A 22,082-nucleotide genomic window follows, 5' to 3' on the forward strand; every position below is an offset into this window, starting at 1 on the left:
TTCCGACATTAGCCTAGCCCCTGGTCTTTTCCAGACCTAGCAACACCTCTGCATACAATTCTGGATGGAAATCTCGATTTTAAGACTTTTAAGCTCCTGTAATGGAAGTTTCTATTTTTCTAAACTGATGTGAAATAATGAAAGGTTTGTAATAAACTAAGTTATTAAATAAAAAAAATGTTAAAAAGAGTTTGGGGTAGGGGTGTGCCTTAGGTAGCACTCTGGGGTGGATTGGGATCACCTGTGGCTACATTGTAGGCACCGGTGTTCATTTACCTCCAACTTAAAGCTGGAGGTAACTGCGGCGTGTTTTCGGTGGTATTAGCGCCAGAGCTAATACCGCCGAACATGGATTTGTGATGCGGCTGTGTATTGCACCACATGTGCCGACTGTAATAGCGCTGGCTGATTTTACAGTCAGCGCTATTTGAGCCGGCTCATGAGCGGTATTGGTGGCGCTAATTCCGTTACCACCACTTCTAAGGGTTACCGGCAGACTTGTGATGAGGCCCATAGTATTAAATCGAAAGTAATCACGATTTGTTATTAATAATTATATTAAAAAAGTTACTATCTTAAAAATAGTTAATTCTACACAATTTGAAAATATCAGCATTAAGTTTTACATATAATTAAACCTAAAATCAACATTAACAGTAAATATTACATAAAATAAACCCAACAGCCAACATTGTTGAAACGTTTACTCACCCGTCTAACAGGAAAGTAAAACATATAAAATAACCAGTCATAACTTCACAATGTAGAATAAAAAGACAACATACATAATAAACCTTCAATACAGCTTAAAAACGTACTGTTACCATGTAATTAATATACACCTCATATTAAATAAATGTAAAAGAAATCCCTATATTACATCTTGTAATAAATGACCGCCAAACACACCCTTACAATCACACATTATGCTAAATGACCTCATGACATATACCCATAATCATACCTTATATTAACTGACCTCAAACCATATAACCACAATCACACTTTATTTTAAATGCTCTTAAAAGAATCATCCACAGTCACATTATATATTAAACTACCTCATAACCATATATTCACAATAGGTCCTTATGTTAAATGCCCTCAAAACATACACTTACATCTTAAATAACCACATCAACGCATTCACACGTTAACACTAATACAAAAATAGATGGCTGGTTGTCTTTTCAGCAATGTTGCTTTTCATGTTGGGTTTTTGTTAGGTTCGTTTTTTTTTAAAACATTGATTTTAGGTTTAATTATGTTAAAGTTTAAAGTTGTTATTCCCAAACTTTTTTTTTTTAAACCCAGCCCCCTAGTCACTCCCATGCACCTTTTTAACATTTGATAACATAAATCGGGGGAGGAGAGGAGGGCAGCCTCATTCATGTTTCACAGGCACACACAAAGGGATGTTGGTTGTGGTGTTTGGAATATCCTCACCAAGCTTAGACTTTATTATATTGAAGGAGGCTTTGTGAATCATCAGTCAATTGGGCAGAATGTTTGTTCTCTGCAACAGGTACAGGAAGGACCACTAAGAGACTAGCCATGTTGAAAACAAAAAGAGGTAGCCATTTGGTTCCCGTTCATGGAATAAGTGACTACTGTTGTGGAAAACAGTCTAAATCACATTGCAAGCACATAAAAAGTGTACCACTGCCAACAGCATGTAACATTGGGTGAGAAACCTCACCCAGCGACAAAATGTTTCACTCCTGAAGTACCCAACGGGCTATTCAGGGACATCTTCGTTGGAGGACAAAAGGGACACAAGCCCACGTGGCTGCCTAATGCAAAGAAGTCTGCCATTAAAATAAATCATAAATAACACATCTGGATTTTTCATGTCATAGTGCCCTGGTGAGGCCACACACCTGCTGCCTAGCTGTTAAGAACCTTCCATACAGATAGATTAATCATGTAATGCTTGCTATGATCATTGTCATGCATACAGTTTGTGCGTTTACTATATGATATAACTACTGTAGCATTTTCACATTTTTGTGAACAATATATGAATGACTTGCAAAACCAAAGTTGAAACGGATTTGATACATTTCACTACCACTATGGTTCGGAAGGTAGCCGTGTTTTAAACACTTGCTACAGAGATCTTTGTTCATATCCAGGGTCACAGTACCAAGTTCTGCCAAAGCCGACTCTGCATTTCGCTTTATCTGAGATTGATAAACTTCTTGCAATACATATTCATTGTTCAGAGCCGCCAGGGGACCACTCCAGTGGCCTTAGTGCACTGCACAAATATCCTTTAACATTAACATTGGGGATAGTGACACCTACTGTGTTTCAAAAGATCGTACCTGCACTAGGTTGCAATAGCTATAAAAATGAACAAGGCATCAGCATGGAGCACGTCTAGAGTTCTGTTCCTCTTGAAGGGGGTTGTAAAATGTGTGTGGCAACCCACAGTGATGAGTATAAAGTGTTAGCCAGGAGAGGTGATTAGGTAGCCAAATTCAAGACTGGGACCGAAGTGTTGAGGCTCATATTCCGGCTTTACCACCAGATGATCATAGGGATCCTGAACATATCTTATCTCACTGTATATCACTCTTCTGTCTTCTGTCACAATATTTGCCCTTTCACATTGTGGTGAAGTTGTTTGGGCTATAACCTGCTCTTTTCTTTTATGTATGCCATTTGATTGGAAGGGGTTCTATATAGAAAAGAGCGGACCCAATATCACAGACCTGTCAGAAGCTTATATTCAGGTCTGCTTATTTGTCACAAAAAACGGTTTGCGTTTTTGTACAACTTCAAATGTTCTTATGCACATCATGAATAACAACCACAAGTCTGTGTGTGGAGGTTATTTAAAATGTTAAAATGCAATGCAATAGAAAAACCTAGATGAGATTTTGTAGACTTGCATCAATTAGTATACGTTCCTTGATGATAGAGAACGTGTAGCTCAAATCCGCCACTCTTAACATAACATTCTTCTAGAACGTTTTTTTTCTTCAAATGTTGGGTTATGTGATCTGTGTACTTTTCAAGTCGGGTCTACAAAACATGGTATTATTTTAGTTCATGAAAGTCAAGCGTTCACAAATATTTGCACCTTGCTATATGACATGAACGGAAAAACAGTTTGGTCAAGTGTATAATTTGCACACTGTGCTCAAATCCCAGCTTTGCCTCTTATTTAAAGTGTGTGATCCTGGACTGCTCAATTAACCTGTCATATTTGCCAGTCCCTGAATATTTCAAAATGATCAGCCGTAAGAGTGATTTAGTTCTCAGGGTGCTCCTCATAAAACCTCACTCATAGTCTATCTGGCTATAGTGTTGCTTCATATATGACAATAGTGCCCATTGATATATCGCACACCACAAAGTAATTTGTGTCTGTGCTCGCTAACAGTAATACAACTTGACAATCGTGTCCTCTTCTATTCTCAGTATAAGTCCCGTTATGCGCCCCTTCCTGGTAACCAGTAATAGTATCCGCCATATAAGCCAACGTTATGTGTACCTTTGTCATTGCTTCTGATCAGTCTCTTTAATACATGCTTGTGCATTTATATTCTGTGAGGCTGCTAATCCAAGTAAGTTGTGTGTCTATGCTGGCGTATATGTTCCTTTTTCATACAGTTGCTCATCTGTGCCCTGCATTTATACTACGACCAGTGTACCTTACTCATGGCTGCTATTGTTAAAAAGTGCCCTTTACTTTTGCTAGAACAAAATCAAACTAGTCATGAACTGCTAATGTTGCTCTTGAAATGCCTTTTATTATTCTGATTCCAATAAAGATAAAGAGGGCAAGAGGGCTTTAATGGAGTAGCCCTTCTAATTGCGTCACCAGAGAGTTTGGATCCTTTAATTTCTTTAGTTTGGGGGTAAGGGGAGGGGTTGTTCTGAAGTTGTATGTGCCCTGAGCCTCAAAATGCCTTAAGATGGCAGTGGGGCTACCACCGCAGCACATTGAAGAAGGTGCTGCAATCTTCAGTGAGGCTTGCATTAAACCTTGCTGGGAAGAAAGTCCAGGACAGCAAAAAGTTAGCAAAAAGGACCCAGGGAGGATTTTCGCACCTAACACTACGTATGAAGATGAACAAAAGTGCAGAGATAAGAGTAGAAAAATTAAAGGGTGATTGAACAGCTAATTGCGAGGTGAGGGAAGAGGTTGCCCGTTATACAGGAGGTTCAAAGATTGAATGCATTGTACATGAGGTTGGAGAGATGCTGCTGTATTGAAATGTTGAAAGTACAGAACCATACTGTGTTTATGGCAAGGCATAGAGAGATTATAAGGTCTTAAGAGGCAAGATGAGAAGTAGGCTTAATTTTATATAAGGGGTCAGAGAGTTAGAATGGGGGAGAAGAAAAAGAAAAACAGATCACACCTCATATAACAGGTAATCAGGGAGAGGATTATTTTCCATTTATGAGGTAAGTGAAAAACAGTGTATCCCAGGAAAAGGAGTGAGGAGAAAATAGTGGGAAAATGGCAACCCAGGTATGGTGGTTTAATGAAGCAGCTTATATATTCGAGGTAAGCAAACATCCTAAGTGGAAGAGGAGAGAGAATGTCTGATATATAGGTGCGAGTGGGGTGCTTACATTACACTGTGTATAACAAATTAGAAAGCAAAAACATGTTTAAGAAAGTCTTCCTCATTTATAATAAGCAAGAGAAAGGGAACAATCATTCTGTATAGCAGCTATGGGTCTGAGAGAGACGGAACACGTTTACACCCTGTATGATGGGTTTGATTGACTAAAAACAATCCACCCCCTTCTAAATGAAATGATCACTCACCTTACTAAACAAGATATCTGCCTTTCTTTGTCAGGTGTATGCCGTGGAGGCAAGCGAGATTGCCCAGTACACAGAGCAGCTGGTGGCCCACAATGGCCTACAGGACCTCATCACAGTTTTCCAGCAGAAAGTCGAGGATGTAATCCTGCCAGAAAAAGTTGATGTCCTGATATCTGAGTGGATGGGAACCTGCCTTGTGGTGAGTTGAGTGACCAACATGGGCAACATGAAATTAGATGGATAGTGGATGGCCAGTGAGGACAGTGAATGGAAGTTTCATAGGGTGAAACTGGAGGGTCAGTAGTGTGTTGGGAATGTTGGTGGCTAGTAGTTAGGGTAGTGGGTGGGAAGGGAAGACCAGTGAAGTCCAAGGTGCAGAGGATATACGGATGGGGAGTCATGCTAATGGGTAAACCGCAATGCCTGAGAAGGTAGCGGGGTGACCAGCAAAGGCAGCACACAGTCGAAATGGTCATAGGTTTGAAGTGCAACCAGAGGGATAGTAGTGTGTAGAGGTAGGGACTGCAGTGGCAAGAAGGTTGATGGGTTTACCCATGGGACTATTGCAATGGCTAGTGTGGTTGCCAGCAAGAACGGCAAAAGGAGTAAGGTGAACAGTAGGAGGGAAGCGTAGAGGAACGGAGCAAGGGCACCAGTAAAATTAGTATTGCAGGGTAACCAGTAAGGGTATCGGAGAGATGGGGAAGTGTTTTGATTACCTGTTCCTCCTGGTTCGTCATGTTTCCGATACCCTTGTATGTGTGATCCCCTTTACTATAGGATGCTTACAGGACTCACTTTTTCAGTCTATCCCCACCCTCTGAAGTGAAACCCATTGGTGAAGGTAAATAGTGTTTACATTGCCTCTCTTTGTAATAAAGTAACAAGTAAATTTGATTTTATTTTGCCAATTGACCACCCAATTCTGGCCTCTAGTTGTTCTTTGCAACTGTCCCAACTTCAAAGACAATTATTTACCAGCCTTCGTGCAGAGTGCTACATATTTTTCTTGCCCAAAAGGCATTTGATCTCACTTTAAAAAACGTTTTCACCATCTAATATGGTAGACGTGCGGTGACTGTCAGTGTTTTTCTTTTTTTCTGACAGAATCCTGATATCTGGATGTTGATAAAAATAACTATAACTCACAAAATTAAGCTCGTCTTGCAAGACATTTTTTGTTGTTTGACTTTAAATGAGTTTCATAGATCTGTTAAATCATTACCAGCTTCACAGTTACAATCTCATGTATCCAGTGCAAAGTGTAAAATAATAGTAAATCCAAATTGCAGCATTAACAACTATTTTTGGTTCAGAGTTTGTTTATTATTATTTTTCAAAATGGAAATTGTAAAGGAAAAAGATGTAGTCAACGAATAACAAGGGCAGATTCAGTTAATGACCGGACATGTATTATGCAAAAAACAAAGGGGTATCTGTGATGGGTCCCTAGTCCTACAGGTCATGAAATAATAACAATATGGGGTATTGGTTTATATTTCCAACAGGGACGTCATTTCAACAAAATGCCAGGGGTAGCGGAAGTGACATCACACGACCCTTGACCCCCTGATGATTTAACCCCACCCCAAAGTGATATCGCGGGAAGCAATGGAACACAACCTTTCACCCATTGACAAAACAGGAAGTGGCATCACATAGCATTGTACACTACGAAAAATATGGTTACGATATCACTATAATGTGATGTACATTTCATACGTGAATGGATCGCCATATGTATCGTTAAGATCAGTGTGTATAGACACATATTACCAAATTACTGTTATTGCAAGCAGACGTCCATGACCAAATGATAATGATGTGTTATTATATAGCACTTACGCTTAAGCGCTTTACATAGAAGAAATATATACCCAATACCACCCAACCTGTGTTGGTACCCATTTATCGACCTCAGAAGGATGAAAGGCTGAGTTGAGGCGTTTGAGAACAGACTAAATCAGTGACTCACCCCCTGAAGTGTGCCTGAAATAAACATTTAATGAGTCTAGCAATTATTGTATAGAATTCCAGAAAGACACATTTTTTGGCATTCCTATTCTTTCTTATTTAGGTTCAGTGCTGAAAGTGTTAGACTTGTGGCCCTCATGTTCTTATTTTTCTTCTTTTTTTAGGGGCCTGAACAAGAAAGCTAGCCACTCCAGAATTAAAGAGCCACATGGTGCTGGCCACAGCCCAGGAGCTGCATTGCAAAAACAAAAAAAAATACTTTTTTTTTTTTTTTTTGAGGTCGCAAGGGCACTTGCGACCTCTGGCGACCCCCAAATGACGTCCCTGATTTCCAAGTATTTCATTTTATTCAAAAAACGTTTCTTTAAAAAGATTACTAAACAAGATTGTAATCAACTGTGGCTCATTCATACTCATTCTCATCGACACACTGTAAACAATTGGTTCAAACACATCAGGTAACAATCATAGGTTTGTTAACGTTTCTAAATAATAAGAGTTAACAAAAAGTCCCTATAGTGGTTCCAGGTGATCGAAAATCTGTGTGTTATTCCGACAGAATTTACATCGACACGTGTTTCAGTAGCTTTAGTTGAGCATCATTATTAGTGCTCTCTTGGTATTGCAACCTTCTTCAGGACAAAATACCCAATTTTCTTGCATATATATCAGCTTGAGCCACACCATCTCCTAAATTCCTGTCGGAGGTGATAAGGATGTGATTTTTAAATCCAACACATCTTCGGTAGACTCTTGAGGGTTATAGTCCTCCTGCTCCAAATCAGGAATGACCACCTCTCGTACAGTATAGTTTATTCTGTGTGCTGTGGTATCCTTCTATTATTTTTCACTGTTGGGGGTATCGGTTCTCAATCAATATTTCTTGTTTGATGGTACCTCAAAGATTTTATAGGACACTTTTCAGTGTTGATCTGTATATTCGTCATCGTGGCCCCTCTACTGAAGATCCATGTAGCATTTCAATGATGCAAAAACGGACATGTAGTATGTCATGATGGGGAATTGTTGTGATGCAAACAGGCGTGTGGAAACCAGCCAACTGACAATGAGGCGTGTGGAAACCAGCCAACTGACAATGATGTAGTAATATTTAAATTAAATCCAAAACCTTAATGGAATAAGCAGAAAGGAAACTGAGGAGGGATGAAGGGGGAGAGAGAAAAGGATGATGATGTTGTGGTGGCAAGCAGATTTCCAGTTGCAATTCATGGACTCCAGTTCTGGAAAAGACAATCAATGTAGACGATCAGTGATAAGTGACAATATTCTTGTCACTTGATTATTTTTGTGTCTATTGTTGTATTTATACTTCCTACTCTTCCTTTGTAGACTGCAGTCTTGGTATCCCTGGTAGTAAAATGGGTACATTATGCTTCTCTTCTGATCCCACCAGTGAGGTTTTCTTTGACAAAGAACCAAGGGTTTGAGCTGTCCAGGAAAGGCAAAAGAAAATATTGGGACTAGTTCTCAAAGCGCCAGCCACAAAAACAGTTTGTGGAAACAAATTCTAGTAGCTTGCTAGTGAGTCAAGTATTAGTAACTAGGAATTTAACAACACAAGAGAACAATTGATTAACTGGTATTCTTTTAATTGGTCCACTTGTCCAACTTTACAAATAGTGCTGCTTCACACTTATTGTATGTTTAGGTTTACCATATGCTTGTCATTTTATAGTTGTAAGAAGAGTTCCATGATCTTAATTTTCAGGATAAAATGGTTTCAGTTTGAAATGAGTCTCTCTTTGGTGTTTAATCACACATCTTATAATTCTCTCGACACGTGTTTCACCATTCTAAAGAAAACAATATTTAAACAAAAGGTCAAAATTCGAAACCTTAAGAAGTATTTTTACAATGTTGGTGTTTCTCAAGGTAAGTAAAATGTACAAAGACTTACATTAGAATGAACCTGTTTCTGTAAGGGTTCAACCTGTTCGTATGGTAAAAATAATTGGTTAAATTGTGACTCAGCAATACTTTGTTATGCTGCTGTGAGCAAATGAAGGTTACCTTTTATCTCTTTTTCCCTTTTATGCTTTTTTCATTTTTTTCATTGGACATCATCACGTTAATATCAACAATGTGTGATGTCATCATGCACCAAACGTCACGCAATTCTGCGCGTATTTAAGTGCAAATTTGCTTTCCTTTCCTGTGCCTTCGCTTGGAAGCAACAGGACACCAGGCTTATCATGGCCTCACTTTAACATATTTTCAGGTAAGAAAATATATCCCTTTTGCTTACAATTGCTCACTCTATTTGAATCAACGATATGGGCACAGAAATGCGCCCATATGGTTGAAACTAATACATGCTTATTAATATTACATAAATATTCACCTTACTCAGATAGCTTGCTCTATATATAAACAGTATTTTTCTGGCACTTATCTTCCCCCTTTTTTCATTTTTTCCACCCTCTTTCCTCAGGACAACTATTTGCATTATATTTCTTTCTTCAACACATATGCATTTATGACTGAAAGAATATTGTGATTGAAAATTTGCATCATCATTTTGGCGTCAACCGTCATTTGCTCGCAGCAGCATAACAAAGTATTGGTGAGTCATAATTTAACCAATTATTTTTAACATAAAAACAGTTTGAACCCTTACAGAAACAGGTTCATACTAATATAAGACTTTGTACATTTTACTTACCTTGAGAATCACCAACATTGTAAAAATACTTCTTAAGGTTTTGAATTTTGACCTTTGGTTTAAATATTGTTTTCTTTAGTAACTTCATCTCTCCTGAAGAACCATTCACTCACAAGAATGGTGAAACATGTGTCGAGAGAATTATAACGTGTGAGAAAAAAAAACAAAGAAAGACTTTAATTTCAAACTGAAACCATTTTATCCTGAAAATTAGGATCATGGAACTCTTCTTACAACTATAATATGACAAGCATATGATAAACCTAAACATACAATAAGTGTGAAGCAACACTATTTGTAAAGTTGGACAATTCTTTTATTTTTTTTATTGTATATGGTCTACATTTTCTATCTACTGACATGAAAAAGAAACCTTTACAATCTTTTATATAACGTACAAAACAAACAATAAAATAGAAGGAAGAGAGAAGAAAAGATAGCTCTTCTTTAGAGTCAATGATTTAAAATAGACATGTTTCAAACCCCTCTAGGGGAGGGGAGATTATTCCTCTAAAGCAGATGTAGGGATTGAAGAAAATTCACCACTGCCGCCATTAGCTGGGTCTTGTGGCCTGCGATTAACATATGCCATGTGTTCTCTGATGTTAGCCATTTGGCTCTCTCTACAAATCTTCCTAGTTTTTTCACCCGCGGGTTCCACGTTCCCTTACATTCGATAAGGAGATGGTTTAAAGTTTGGTTTCCTGGAATTGCACAATCTTTGCAGTAAATCACTGTTTTTCTGATTGTTTCCGAGTATTCAGAATTTCCCCCGTTAGTAGAACATTCATTCTTCTCTGAGGAAATTATTTCTAGCTTTTTCATCCGGAAAGTTTTCAAGATATTTTGGCAGTGAACCTATGTTTTTGTCAACTATAAGAAAAGTGTTCCTTAGCCTTGTGGATCTTGTTTCTTCTATTGTTTTTATACAATCCAGGGTTACCAGCTCCTCCTTTATCTTCAGTGGATGTTCCATCAGAGTTTCCATGTTTGATTCTGTCTTTGCTATTACCATTTTTATTTTTTTGTCCAGGGTCTGTAGAATTTCAGATCTTGAGTTTCTGCGGTGCTCATTGATGTCTTCATACAGAGAACCTTTTTTGGGATTTATGATTTCTCCATAGAAAGATGTTAATATCCAGTCTGCCATGCAGTTCAATGATTTCAATGCTAGTTCAAATCTTAGTTGTCCCCCTGTTGTGCTCCATGGTAGGTTTAAGGCTTTTTTCCAGATTCTTCCTTCAATTGTGTCCCAATTAAAGTTCCAAAGCTGTGGTTTGGCTTCTATTCCATATAATAGGACTGGAACTATTTTACTCAGGTAGTATTTAATCAGTGGGACAATTGAGAATTTACAGAATCTGTTCCTCATTTTAGTAAGTTGGGGGATTAACGCTTGTGTTTTAGAGATAATGTCTCTCTCCACTTTGTGGTTAGCTGGACTTGCGTAAATCATATATCCCAGATATTTTAGGCTTTCAACTTGGGGGATTCTTTGCCCATCCAGAGACCAATAATTATATGATGTCTTCTTCCTTGGATGTTTGAATACTAGGATTTTCGATTTTTTTTTTTTATTTATTATCAACCCATTCTCCTTAGTATATATCCCAAGCTGTCCAACAGTCTTTGCAGTCCAATGGCTGTTCCATCTAGCAGGATGATATCGTCCGCATAGGCAATCCAGAATATTTTCCTGCCATTTATGACTGGACTTGCCAATGCGGACATACTCAGATGGTCTTCTACATCTGCTAAGAACAGATTAAAGAAGGTTGGTGCCCCCAAGCAGCCCTGTCTTACCCCCTTTTCCACTGGGACTGCCTTGGATAGACGACCGATGTTGTCTAAGCGGACTCTTATGCTTGTTCCCCTATGCAGTTCCATTAACATTGAGAGCAATGATTCCGATATTCCCTTTTTCCTGAGTTTGTGCAATAGTCTTGTTCTATCGATCTGATCGAAAGCCTTTGAGAGGTCAATCCATGCTCCATAGAGCGGTGTTGCTCCTTTTTCCCTTGTTGTTTCACTAAGGATATTTAGTAAGGATCCATTTAGAGACGTCGATAGTCCTTTTCTGAAGCCTGTCTGGCATGTGGATAACACCCCCTCTTTTTCTACCCAAGACTAAAGCTCATTCAGTAACAGTCTCATAAATATTTTGCTGTCAATGTCTAGAAGGGCGATGGGTCTATCATTTGATGGATCCCTGTCGCCCTCCCTGAAGAATGGTATGATCAAGGCAGTTTTCCATGATGGTGGAAAGCTTCTTTGCTTCAATATCTCCCTAAAAAGCCTTCTCAACAACTTAGCCCATAGTTTTGGGTTTTCCCTGAGTACCTGGTATGTGAGCCCAATTGGCCCTGCTGCTCTTGAAACTGAGGCTTTGGATATGATTTCCACAATATCGTCCTCCTCAATTTGCATTTCCCATCCTTTGTCTAAGGGCGGACAGTTTTGTTCTTTTAATGTTTTCCGAAAGTTTTTTGTAAGGTGTTTCACCTAGATTCTCTCTGGGACCAGATTGCACAATGTACTACTGGAACTTGATTCTAGTTTTCGCATCAATGACCAGAAACTTCTTGATGATGAGGATGAAACTAATTTTAGCATCACCTCCCCCTCGTTGTGATGGAGCATGAATTTGTGATTCTTTGTCCATGCTTTGTAATTACGTCGGATTGTTTTCAATTGCTGAAACTATTTTTCACTGTCGAGTTTTTGGCTTTTCAGGTCTCTGATGTTTTTTCTTAGGAGTCTTTTCCTTTGCCTTGTTTCTTCGTCAAAACTATGAATATGTATTTGCTTTCCCTTATTTGATGGTATTTTAGGAGGAACAAGTGACCATAGAGTAGGCACAAATTTCTCTGGGTTGCCTATCTCGTGGGCTGTCTGTTCAGACATATTTAGTAGTTTATTATTAATGATTATCCCTCCTTGTCCGTATTTTCTTAGTCTTACTTTGTTTTTTATTCCTATTATTTCTTGATTGTGAACTGTGTTTGTAAGACCAGAGTCATACTTAATTGAGAGTTCCAATCTTGAGTGGTCACTACCCCCTTCCTGTTTGATTTTTAGTTGTGATTTTCAGGCAAAGAGATTCTCACTGACAAAGATGTAGTCCAACACTGAGGCTGAATTTCCTCTATGCCATGTCATACAGGGCTCTTCACATCCTTGGCTTGCATTATTCAACATTTTCAGATCCCAAGCCTCGATGAATTCTAGCCAGGATTTCCCTTTATTTGATAAGGTTTGTTTACTTTCCTCTCCCTTGATCTTTTTACCCTTTATACATTCTGCGTTAAAATTTCCTGCTAACAGAATCTCTGTGTCTTGCCATTTTGTCTTAATCATCCCCAGTATTTTAGCTAGCTTATTCTGGAATAGTTGGATTTTGACGACTGCCGGGTTCCAGTACATATTGATCACTATCAGGGCAACTTCTTCTTGATTTCCCGTGGAGTGGGCTATACAGGCTAGGATTCCGCTTTCATCTTTCCAAATTTGTATAACATCTTTAAATGTACTATTTTTAATGGCAGTGATTAAGCCTCCCGCCGGCCTCCCTTTTGCTTTCTGACTCGCCGGTAAACAAAATATTGTAAATCCCTCTATTTCTATTGGGTTAACTAACCATGTTTCCTGGAGGACCAGAATATCAATTTTCTCCAATAGATACTTTTTCAATTCCTTTGCCCTGAACGTGCTGGAGGCTCTTGTTTTCCAGCTAACCACATTCAGCTCTTCCTGCCTAAAGGTTCTGGGATCCTATGCCCATGTTTTTCAAGACTTGCGTGAGTATGTCGGGCAAGGCTGCTAATGTTTTTTCTTGAATTGATGCCTCCTTTCGAGTTGTCTTTTTCCCTTCTCCAATTACGTCCCTGGGGCCTATACTTTCCCTCTGGGACGTTTCCTTCTGGCTATCTTGTTCACGCCTCTGTGATTGGAGTTTTGTGGGATTCGACGTATATATGGTTAGCCCTTCTTGCTCTAATTCTTTCCTTGCCTTCATGATTGCTGCGTAGGCTTTTGTTGAGCTCAATCCTATTTCCACTAGGAACGAGTTGGCCCGATCTGGGAATTTCACATATTCAAGGTCATCTGAAGAGAATAGGTAGAGGTCTCTATTTGTTTTAATTATAGATAGTATTGTCATTCTACTGAGGGATTTTGCCTTTGCTCGTTTTGGTGCCATCTTTAGCCATAGTTTAGGGATTTCAAAACCGGTAAATAGGTCTCTATGGCTGTCAACGAGGCTACTTCTGCTCTCCCTGTCCTCTTCTTCCCTTTGCTTTGCAGGTTAATTTTCTTTCTTTATAGCTTCTCTTATTTCGGGTTCTGAGATGGTTTGAAATTTTCCATAACCCAGATTCATAATCAAGGGCTCTTGTTTCTTCAACTTTGGCGATATCAGTGTGGTTATTTTCTTCCTTTCAAATATCAGGGCTATTCTTATTTTGGGACCCACTTCATCTGTTGGCTTTTTGAGTTGTTTAATGAAAATTGGGGCAAGTTTTTGTTATTAGTCTGTGTCACCTCTGCTTCAATGTATTTGATTTGGTTATCAGTTTGTGAACCCATGTTTACACCTATTTTCTTTGGTATCCTTGGAGATTCCTGGCCTGTGTTTTTTTCCCCTTTTGGCATTGTGGTTGGGTTTTCGAATTGACTCTTGGTGTTTCTTGGCCTTTCTTTGGGTCCTCCTCTAGAGCTTTTTCATCTTTTCTCAGTGGCGTTGTTTTCTCTATTTCATATATGTCTTCTTTTTTCTCCCTTTCCATTTTTTGGCTGATGTTCCTCTGTTTCTTCTTTTCTTGCTTTTTAGTCAGGTGGGGGAGTCTTTCTTGTTTCCTACTCTTCTTTTTTTTTGTTTTGCATTCCTTCTTTTCCTACAGTTTTGGATTTTTGCCTCAGTCCAACTTATAATTGAGTCATCTTTGGAGTCCTCTTTAGCTTCATTTTGATTCTCTACAGTGTCTCCTCCCATATGGTCTTGTTCTTCCATCATTGACTGTCTTTAAGAGCTCCTCTATTGTTGACTCTGATAGGGGGTATCCTCCTTGGCCACAAGATGTTGGGTGCCAGTCTGGGTTCCTATTTCTTTTTGCGCTGGACTTTCATTCCAGTTCCACATGGCTTTCAACATCTGTTCTCTTCCAGACACTTCTGCTTTCCCCAGATCTTTCATGAGGGTGCGGAGGAGAGCTGTTTCTTTTCTGTGGTGTAATGAGACTTTTTTGTCTCTTCTATTGATGGTATTATCTCAGTATTTATCACATTACTGAGGCCTACCATTGATGCTTCGCATCTTGCCACTTCATTGGTTAGTTCTAAGACTATTCCTGTTTGTGATTGAACCCCCCCTTCAGTAGTTCAAACACTGACACCAGAGAGTTTAGGACATCATTGAGAGCACTCAGGGTTGCCCCACTTGCAGGTGGACTAAAGTCTTGCTTTTTATTCTTCCTTCTTCTAAGGGTTCATTGTTATGACTTTCCATTAAATGGACTTCCTCTGTGTGGCTCTGGGATTTCTCTTTCTTCCTCCTGCTCTGTTTCTATCTCACTGTCAATACTTTCTTGCTTTTCCTGTTGTTTCTCACCTGGTTTTTTCCCCATGTCCTCCCCTTCTCTCTGCTGTGTTAGGTCCTTTGTTGGGTATTCCACCAGTTCATCCAGGCTTCTACTTCTCCTTTTCTCAAAGTACTCCTTGATTGTTTTCTGTATGTTTCTAGTAGTGACTATGTATTCCAGCCCTTTCTTCCAATGATTCCTACATTCTGTCTGGTTTCGACTGTCGATTCTCCCCGCTTTTAATCTTCGGTTGGGGGTGTGAATTTGTGCCTCCACTGAATATTGATTGTTCATTATGGGTTCCTGCTCTCTTCTGTCAGCAGGTGACCCTACCGTAGTGGAATGCGCCACTGGTTCCAAATAGGAGCCGTCCCACTCTTGTACTTTTGTTGCGTCCAAGTGTACTGTGCTCCTTAGTTTCATCCTAGGGGCTGGTGATGCAGGCAGATTTTATTATTTGGGTGTTAGATTATTGATTTCCTTTTGTTTGTCCCTTAGCTTTCTTCTATCAGTTCTGAGTGGAGCAAAAGTTAACTACTTCCCTGGTCTCCTAATTTCAGCCCCTCCCCACGGGATATGTTTTTTTAAACTTTCCCAGTCTGAATTCTTTCTCCCAATTTGTTTTTTTCTATTAGTGTTAGTTTCGGGGAATGGTTGAAAAGGAGAGGCAAATGGATCAGGGGTGCAAGGATCTCTATATATGAGAATTGGTAGCACAATGCTTACCGTGATGTTGTGGCGTCTTTCGTCGTTCTTAACTCTCCCTGGATTTCACTTGCGTTCTCACTCTCGTCTCCCGCTCCTGAACTGTCGATTTGCAGCAATGCAGGATAGTCGTGCGGGTCTTTGATTTAAGCTCCCCGGCACATATGTTGTGGCGCTCCTCGCACCAAAGCCGCCAAACACCCCAACAGCTTTGCTCCAGCCCTTCTACCTCAGGGCTTACGCCGCAAAGGCGCTCTGGGCGTGTTAATGAGCCGAGCTGGCTGACACGTGACTTACACGTCACTTGGGATGTGATTTTCGTGCTTTAAGGTGAAGGCGTCCTTTTCACCTTTCTGCCTTAAATGCCTTAAATGAAGTCTGTGCAGGCAGCTGCAGGGAAGGAGTGCTGAACTGTGCTCCTTCTCTTCTCTCAGACCGCAGCACTCCCACAGTCCGATGCTTTTGGTATCTCTATCGCAGTTAAACAAATAGCAGCGCCGCCACAGCCCAACAGCTTTGCTCCAGCCCTTCTACCTCAGGGCTTACCTGGCTTATTGGACAATTGGAACAATTAAAAGAATACCAGTTTATCAATGGATCTCTTGTGTTGTTAAATTCCTTGTTACTAATAATTGACTCACTAGCAAGCTACTAGAATTTGTTTCTAGAAACTGTTTTTTTGGCTGGCGCATTGAGAACTAATCCCAATATTTTCTTTTGTCTGTTAATAAAATAGTGTGGCAGCCACACTCCATTGGGAAATTTCTCTTCTTGGCAAACACCCCTACAGTGAACTCAAGAAGTAGTCGCCAAGGGCTAGCTCTGTTTGGCTGCATCTCTAATAATTACACTGTCCAGGAAGGGTGTTATATTTAGATTTGGTTGCAATGCAACTTAAAGCAATTTAGGTTCCTCTATTTACTGTAAGATATGTGTGAGCCTTTCCATCAATTTTGCAATTGTTGTTTGGTGTAGTGCACTACAGACAATTTGAAATTGTAGTGTGTTTGGTATCAGTAGCAGGAGACGCCATGGCTGCATATAAGGGAATAGTCTTGATCATGGTCTTGCAGATGGAGAAGATAGTGGGCCAAATAGTTGACAAAAATGGACTGATTTGACTGCAGTAGAAAGTCATATGGAAGAGGAAGCAGTTTCCCTGTGCCTATTTGGAATGGCAGCATAAGGGATAGTCAGACAATTGCAATTTGAATGATTTCCCTAGGGCCAAAAAAGGCATGATTTAATAATCCCTGTGCCTATTTGGAATGGCAGCATAAGGGATAGTCAGACAATTGCAATTTGAATGATTTCCCTAGGGCCAAAAAAGGCATGATTTAATAATAGGACTTTTGTTACACCGAGGATGGCTTAACTGGAGGTTTTCATTGCTAGAGTCTACATTGTCTCCATTGTTATTCACTAAGCTAAAATTTAGATCATTCCACCATTTTTGTTTGCTATCTATTCAGGGGCAGCTGGATTTATTGTTTTTATATATATATAGAAAAGTAAAAAAAAATGTTTATGGCAGGATTGGTTCCTTATAGGATTGCACACCATTTCAGCAATCTGAACCGCAATTTACATAGTTACCTTTTAGGACTCTATGGACATTACTGGCTAGATGACATTTGAACATGCCAGCCCGTTCCCCGGATTTCACAAGAAGTCAAAATTGGTTTGTGGGTTTGTGGCTTGGTAAAGCATGGTTCCTTATACAATTCCACACTGTTTCGCCCATCTGTACCCGATTTTGCATAGTTACATATTGGGACCCTCTGGACATTACTAGCAACATGACTTTTGGACAACAACCCCTTTGCCTGGATTTCATCACCTTCATTAATTCTCTATTTCATAAAGTGTGTACCAAGATTCTGATAGAAGTTGTTTATTTAAAAAGTCTAATTGGAAGATTGAAGGGCCAGTTGAAGGGGACCGTGGTGATACATTTCAAGCCACACCAGAGTTTGGGCTACATCGGGGGATTATATCCACCAACCCAGAAGTCCGAATGATACATTTTGAAGATGGGGAGGTTTATGCATCAGAGATTCTTAGGGTTTGACAGCTTCTTTAATTCAAATCTGGGTTTTTGTTGTTCTGTGAGAACTTGTCAATCAAGCTGTTTGTTTTTGATAGAAGAATCAAGCAGTTGTAGAGGTAACATGCTGAGCAGGTCGCTGATATTGAGTGGACTATAATCTTTATGGTTTCCACTGCACCCCACTGGGCTAACAAATCTTTGGACAGGTGTTTGAGTAGGCCAGTTTGCCAGAGAAAGCCTCAGTAATCGGTGTCAGAATTTAAACACAACTTGTTCAATAGCGTAATTTCAGATTAATGTTTTATTAACGGTATTGCCAGATGGTAAGGAGTAGGAATCAATGGTGCAGTATTGATTTATTATTGAAGATTCTGGATTAGTTATGAATAAGGTGTCATTCGTATAGGCTTCTAATTCTGTTTCAACTTTACCTTTGTTGATACGCTATCTACTGATGAATTTATCAAAATGTATGGAAGTTCTAAATGTTGTCGGAGGAGAAATGACTATAAAGGGAACCCAATCCTAGTGCCAAGGCTAAGTGGAAAAAAACAGATGAAGCACTGTTGTTTAAAACACATGCTTTAGATTTTCTTTAATGATCATATCCAAAGGGTATCAACCAAACCAGAAAAGTGTCTTTTGTAGAAAAGTCCATAAAATTTAAGCAAAGGCTATTTCTGTATTTGGGGCCTCTGTAGCTGTGCGTCCTGGATGTCATTAGAAAGACCAATGAGATGCACAGAACGCCTTGCCTTGAGTTGTCTATGGCAAAACAGCCTCCTACAAAGCCCTTTTTTGAAGGATGGGTGAGATATTTACTGGGATTTTCAAGTCTTTTGCGTAAGATGATTGTCAATATTTATTTGGAAATAGGTAGATAATTTGCAGGCTGCAGGGAGCCTTTGTTGGGTTTTGCAACAGTAATCATGTTATCTATGGTTGTGCAAGCGAGGGCACCTGACTGTATGAAGGTGTTGACAGGTCTTTTAAATGGGGGCACAATTGATTTACTGAATGGTTTATGGAATAGTGTGGTCAGGCCATCCGAGTAGTGGGGTTTGCTGAGTTTATTAAATTCACATTCTTATTGTGGCATTCAGTTGTTTTTTGGTTTGCGAATTTGCAGTGTTACTATTTTTTTTTGTCACTTTTAAATTAATGGAGGGTGTTGAGTCACTTAAGAGACCTAACGATGAGTTTAACTGCTGATCTGCTTGTTAAACTTTTTCTTTTGGTGCTAATTCTTTAGGTAATATGTCTGCAATTTACCAATCATATTTGTGTTCTGGAAAGCCTTTGCAATGAGCAAAGATGGCTCCAGCTGATAAGTTGATTTGATTTTTTTCCGATTTGCAAGAAATATGGGATTTTTCAATTGGATTGCAACGTGGTCGAAGATCAGAATTAGTTAAACTGCTCTATTCATTTTTATGTAGGTGGTTCCTGGGTTAGATGCATATCAATCTTGCGGTAGAAGTCGTGCATGCCTGAGAAGAAGGTACAGTCTCTCCCATTGATAATGTTCAAGGAATCCACCAGATCTAGAAGTTTGATTAGATTTTGCATTGTTTTATGGGTTTTTGATGGTTGAGGTAAGATCAGCCAATGGCAGCCAGCAAGGGGATCAATCATTTCTTTGAAATCTCCAATGATGTAGATGTAAAAGTTAGACACAATTGGCATTTTTTTAAGGTCTTCCAAAAATTGGGGTGAATCCAAATTAGAAAGGTTCAGGTGAGAGGGCACCTTTCTATTATTCTATTACAAGTAATCCTGATTTCTAATATCTGTATTTAATCCATACCAGATAACCAATACACTAGGGATCTGTAAATTAATGATCTGTTGTGTATTGGCTAGCTATAGTCAGTGTCTGGGTGAACTCTATAATGGTAACAGATTTATCTGTTGCTCTAGATGGTCTCTTAGTCGTAAATTGTAACCATGATAATAAGTCTCTTTTCTATTGGTGAGAAAACGCAACACTTCTTTATATAAAACCACAGGCTTTTATTGTATCTGAAGCTCCAATGCATTTCAGATTTAATCCTTCATCAGGTTTCTGCATTAAATGTAAAGAGCAAGCAAAAGTAGATATTGTGAAGTACAATATATCCAATTTCTTTTGGCGTATTTCATTGATGATTAAGAGGCCGATTCATGGAATAATTAGCGCGGCGCAAGTGGCCAAAAACGTGCGAATCGCAGTGGAATAGCGAAAATCGCAGTGCAAGTGCGAAAATCGCACGAAAAGCAGCGCACATCGATTCATGGAAGGCCGTGCGCGAGAAAACCATCGGATGTGCGATAATAAAGTGCGCAGCGCACGTTAGCGCACAGGCCATCTAACTGCGTGCGCCAGGTCACAGCGAAAATCGCACAGGCCACAGCGAAAATCGCACATAGCGCGGTGCACGCAACAAAAGTAGGCGGAACACGGGACGTAACACTCGGAATGGGGAACAACTTGCCAAAATGTGGGCGTCACGGGGGAAGTACAGGGTACAAGTGCGCGGAACGCCCACACGCTCGCCTACAACACGTATTCATGGAATAGAATAGGGCAAAAAAGCGCACGCTCAAACCAGCGCACAGGCACAAACACGACCGTCACAAGAAATCAGGCGGTAGCGTCTCTGCGCCTGTAAGAAATGTGCGCCAAAAGGTGCGGGCAAAAAAGCACCTATATACTGCCATGATGAATGTCCCATACTGTGGCCCTCCAGGACAAATGACGTGCAAAGGGGTACCCACAAACACGGACACCCGCTGACAAAAAATACGTGTGCGTGTATACCGGGGTGCGCGGGAAGTCTCACACGCGAATTGGCAGGGCATGTGAATTCCAGGGGTTTGCGGGAAGTTCCACACGCGATTTGTCAGGGTACGTGGATCACAGGGGTGCGCGGGAAGTTCCACACGCGATTTGGCCGTGTACGTGGATTCCAGGGGTGCGCGGGAAGTTCCACACGCGATTTGGCCGGGTACGTGGATTACAGGGGTGCGCGGGAAGTTCCACATGCGATTTGTCAGGGTACGTGGATTTCAGTGGTGCGCGGGAAGTTCCACACGCAATTTGGCCGGGTACGTGGATTTCAGGGGTGCACAGGAAGTTCCACACGCGATTTGTCAGGGCACGTGGATTTCAGGGGTGCGCGGGAAGTCCCACACGGGATTTGGCCAGGTACGTGGATTTCAGGGGTGCGCGGGAAGTTCCACACACCGTTTGGCCGTGTACGTGGATTTCAGGGGTGCGCGGGAAGTACCACACGCGATTTGGCCGGGTACATGGATTTCAGGGGTGCGCGGGAAGTACCACACGCGATTTGGCCGGGTACATGGATTTCAGGGGTGCGCGGGAAGTTCCACACGCGATTTGTCAGGGTACGTGGATTTCAGGGGTGCGCAGGAAGTCCCACACGCGATTTGGCCGGGTACGTGGATTTCAGGGGTGCGCGGGAAGTTCCACACGCGATTTGTCAGGGTACGTGGATTTCAGTTGTGCGTGGGAAATTCTACACGCGATTTGGATGTGTGCTCCCAGGTATTCCCTGTACACCCTCCACGGCCCCTGCAGGCAGCACACACCACAGGGGACTACCCTGCACACCTGCTCATGTCACCCAGCACCCCCACCCCCCAGCATCCAGGGGCACCCTCCACCAGGCCCCCACTCATGTCTCCCACCACCCCCAACCCCCACCTACCATGGGCAGCCCCCACCAGGCCCCAACTCATGTCTCCCACCCACCCCCACCCCCCAGCCACCATGGGCAGCCCCCACCAGGGCCCCACTCATGTCCCCTATCACCCCAGCAACCAGGGGCACCCTCCACCAGGCCCCCACTCATGTCTCCCACCACCCCCACCCCCCAGCCACCAGGGGCACCCTCCACCAGGCCACCACTCATGTCTCCCACCACCCCCACCCCCCAGCAGTGCAGGGGCAGCCTCCACCAGGCCCCCACTCATGTCCCCTATCACCCCCACCCCCCAGCAGTGCAGGGGCACCCTCCACCAGGCCCCCACTCATGTCTCCCACCACCCCCACCCCCCAGCCACCATGAGCAGCCTCCACCAGGCCCCCACTCATGTCTCCCACCACCCCCACCCCCCAGCAGTGCAGGGGCAGCCTCCACCAGGCCCCCACTCATGTCTCCCACCCACCCCCACCCCCCAGCCACCATGGGCAGCCTCCACCAGGCCCCCACTCATGTCTCCCACCACCCCCACCCCCCAGCAGTGCAGGGGCAGCCTCCACCAGGCCCCCACTCATGTCCCCTATCACCCCCACCCCCC

At 41.4% G+C, this 22,082-nt stretch overlaps 1 protein-coding gene across 3 annotated transcripts in view; it reads left to right on the plus strand.

The window, feature by feature from the left end:
- Positions 1 to 22,082, plus strand: part of PRMT2 (protein arginine methyltransferase 2) — a 921,423-nt gene that overhangs the window by 530,725 nt on the left and 368,616 nt on the right. For all 3 annotated transcript variants that reach the window (XM_069616030.1, XM_069616031.1, XM_069616029.1), the window contains one exon: positions 4,827 to 4,991. In XM_069616030.1, the coding sequence (XP_069472131.1) occupies positions 4,827 to 4,991 (165 nt within the window). The remainder of the gene's footprint in view (positions 1 to 4,826; positions 4,992 to 22,082) is intronic.

Source organism: Ambystoma mexicanum, chromosome 9, assembly GCF_040938575.1.
Source record: "Ambystoma mexicanum isolate Mex_15411 chromosome 9, UKY_AmexF1_1, whole genome shotgun sequence".
In the NCBI taxonomy this organism is placed as follows: domain Eukaryota; kingdom Metazoa; phylum Chordata; class Amphibia; order Caudata; family Ambystomatidae; genus Ambystoma; species Ambystoma mexicanum.